Raw genomic sequence first — 2,524 nt, forward strand, 5'->3', positions numbered from 1 at the left:
GCATCCAGCGAAAATATTCACTCTTGAATGCAACAAGACTTCAAAACTGAATTTTCATTGCTTATTACTTCATTTTCTTGGATTAAGTGTGGAAAAGTTTTGCTCTTTATTCACTCTTGCCTGTAACCATAGCAACAAGCAGCTGGGGTCCAGCGAGTCAGCGATGCTCATGGTGAGTTTGACCACTTAAAGCTGTCAGTATCAATTAAATTGTTGTTGATACTGGCTCTTCGAGAGTGAAATGCCGCGGTCATAACCACTGGGATAGACTTTATATTGTTCAGTAAATAATTCTGAATCGCACTCTCAACAGTGTGCAGAATTAGCTAGTACTAATTCTATCTCAGTTCTATCAACCACCGCAACTCCATCAGAACCGTCTGGAATACAAAAAATAATAGATGTCGAGCAATTCAATTCGCTGCATCAATTACTTCGAGTCACAGCATGTGTACTACGCTTTATTTCTATTATGAAGAAGACATGTCAACCTAGACATAATCATATTACCGTGCCAGAAATACGTTTGGCTCGTACTACGTGGGTTCGCTCTTTGCAAGATGACGAATTTTCAAATGAAATTAAATGTATTCAGAAAGGGGGACGAGGTACCCAATTGACTAAACGATTAAACCTATTCACTGATAAAGAGGGTTTAATTAGATGTGGCGGTCGTTTTCAAAACGCGAACCTTAACTACAACGATAAGTACCCAATATTATTGCCATCGAAGCACCCATACACAAAATTAGTAATAACTGACGCCCATAAAATGGTTCTACACAGTGGGTTACAATCAACTTTGTGTTACATACGTCAATCATATTGGATACCAAGAATTAGGCAAATAGTTAGCCCAATTATTAGAAAATGCTCGGTTTGCATTAGACATGATGGTAAATCATATCGTGCGCCAATCACGCCTCCGTTACCTGCCTGTAGACTAAAAGAAGCTCCACCCTTTACCATCACAGGCGTTGATTTCACTGGCCATTTATATTATCGCACGAAACACTCAAAACAGAACAAGGCATACATATGTCTATTTACATGCGCCGTGTCCAGGGCAATACATCTGGAAATAGTCACTGATCTGACGCCTGCTTCCTTTATGAGAGCATTTCGCAGATTTGCCAGCAGGAGGTCGTTGCCAAGTCAATTGATCTCTGATAATGGTTCAACATTTTTGTCTGCAGAAAACGATATCAAAGAAATATTCAAATCAACAAAAGTCAGAAACTTTCTGTCTAACAAACTTGTTACTTGGACTTTCATACCGAAACGCGCGCCATGGTTTGGCGGATTTTATGAAAGATTAGTCGGTATAACAAAAAACACTTTGAAAAAAGTAGTTGGTCGAGCGTGTATTACCTTGGACGAATTGTCGATTCTAATTACTGAAATAGAGGCTACAATAAACGATCGTCCTCTAACGTACATGACAAAAAATGATGACGATCAGATCATTCCCTTAACTCCATCACATTTAATTTGTGGGAGAATGATTACTCTGTTACCTCAACCGGTAGTTGAAGAAAACGAACTAATTGATCCGAATTTTAACTTACCGCCCATCGGTTTCTCCGACGCGAAGAAACGCATGAAATACTTAGACAGTCTTTTCCAAGATTACTGGATACGGTGGCGAAATGAATATTTGCCAACCTTAAGGGAAAACCACTGTCAGACGCTAAAGCGGGGTGGAATTACGGAAAATCATGTCAAAATAGGCGATATAGTGATCGTTCATGATCACTCAAAAAAGAGAATCTCTTGGCAACTCGCTATCATTGAAGGTCTGAACAAGGGCAACGACGGTCTTGTGAGATCCGCGGTAATTCGTACTAAAAATGGGATTACGAATAGACCTCTTAAGAAATTATACCCCTTAGAAATCAATTCTGATAGTGGCGAGAAAATGAATGATGAATCATCGCCTCTAATTAGTAATATTCAACCCCCAATGAAAATAAAACGAAATGCAGCATTGAACGCTAGAAATAAAATAAAAAACTGGTGTGACAAACTGGTTGACTAATGCACAGGTTCAGCCCTATCAGAGTATAATTCAAACTTATGTTCATAATGTTTCTTAATATGAGTTAATTTCATTTTTGAAGATTTATAATGTTAAGAATATGTACTTCTATGTTTTTCAATTATTAAAATGTGTAAATGACGATCACCATAGTATATATGTAAAATTTAATGTTAATTGAAATGTAAGTTGAATCTTAACAGTGAAAATCATGTACGTATACATTCAAGCACAAATTGTATTAATGTTATAATATATACTATGTAATTTCCTTTCTATTATATACCTGAATATATATCGGAGTAAATGTTCTTTTTATTTCTGATATTCACATGTTTTTAATTTCAAGAATACGTCAATCAATATTGCAATCCGTTATCTCATAATAATGCTATACAATATCCTAGTTATCATGTATACACCTATATTTTAGTTAAGACACAACGCAATGTCAAAGTTTAACGTCAAAGCTTAATGTCAATGTTT

At 36.4% G+C, this 2,524-nt stretch overlaps 1 protein-coding gene across 1 annotated transcript; it reads left to right on the top strand.

The window, feature by feature from the left end:
* Positions 1–1,111: 1,111 nt before the first annotated feature.
* LOC141914577 (uncharacterized) lies at positions 1,112–2,038 on the top strand. Its single transcript, XM_074805810.1, has one exon. It carries the CDS (start codon positions 1,112–1,114, stop codon positions 2,036–2,038), a length of 927 nt encoding a protein of 308 aa, XP_074661911.1.
* The last annotated feature ends 486 nt before the right edge of the window (positions 2,039–2,524 follow it).

This window comes from Tubulanus polymorphus, unplaced genomic scaffold, assembly GCF_964204645.1.
Source record: "Tubulanus polymorphus unplaced genomic scaffold, tnTubPoly1.2 scaffold_47, whole genome shotgun sequence".
NCBI lineage: Eukaryota > Metazoa > Nemertea > Palaeonemertea > Tubulaniformes > Tubulanidae > Tubulanus > Tubulanus polymorphus.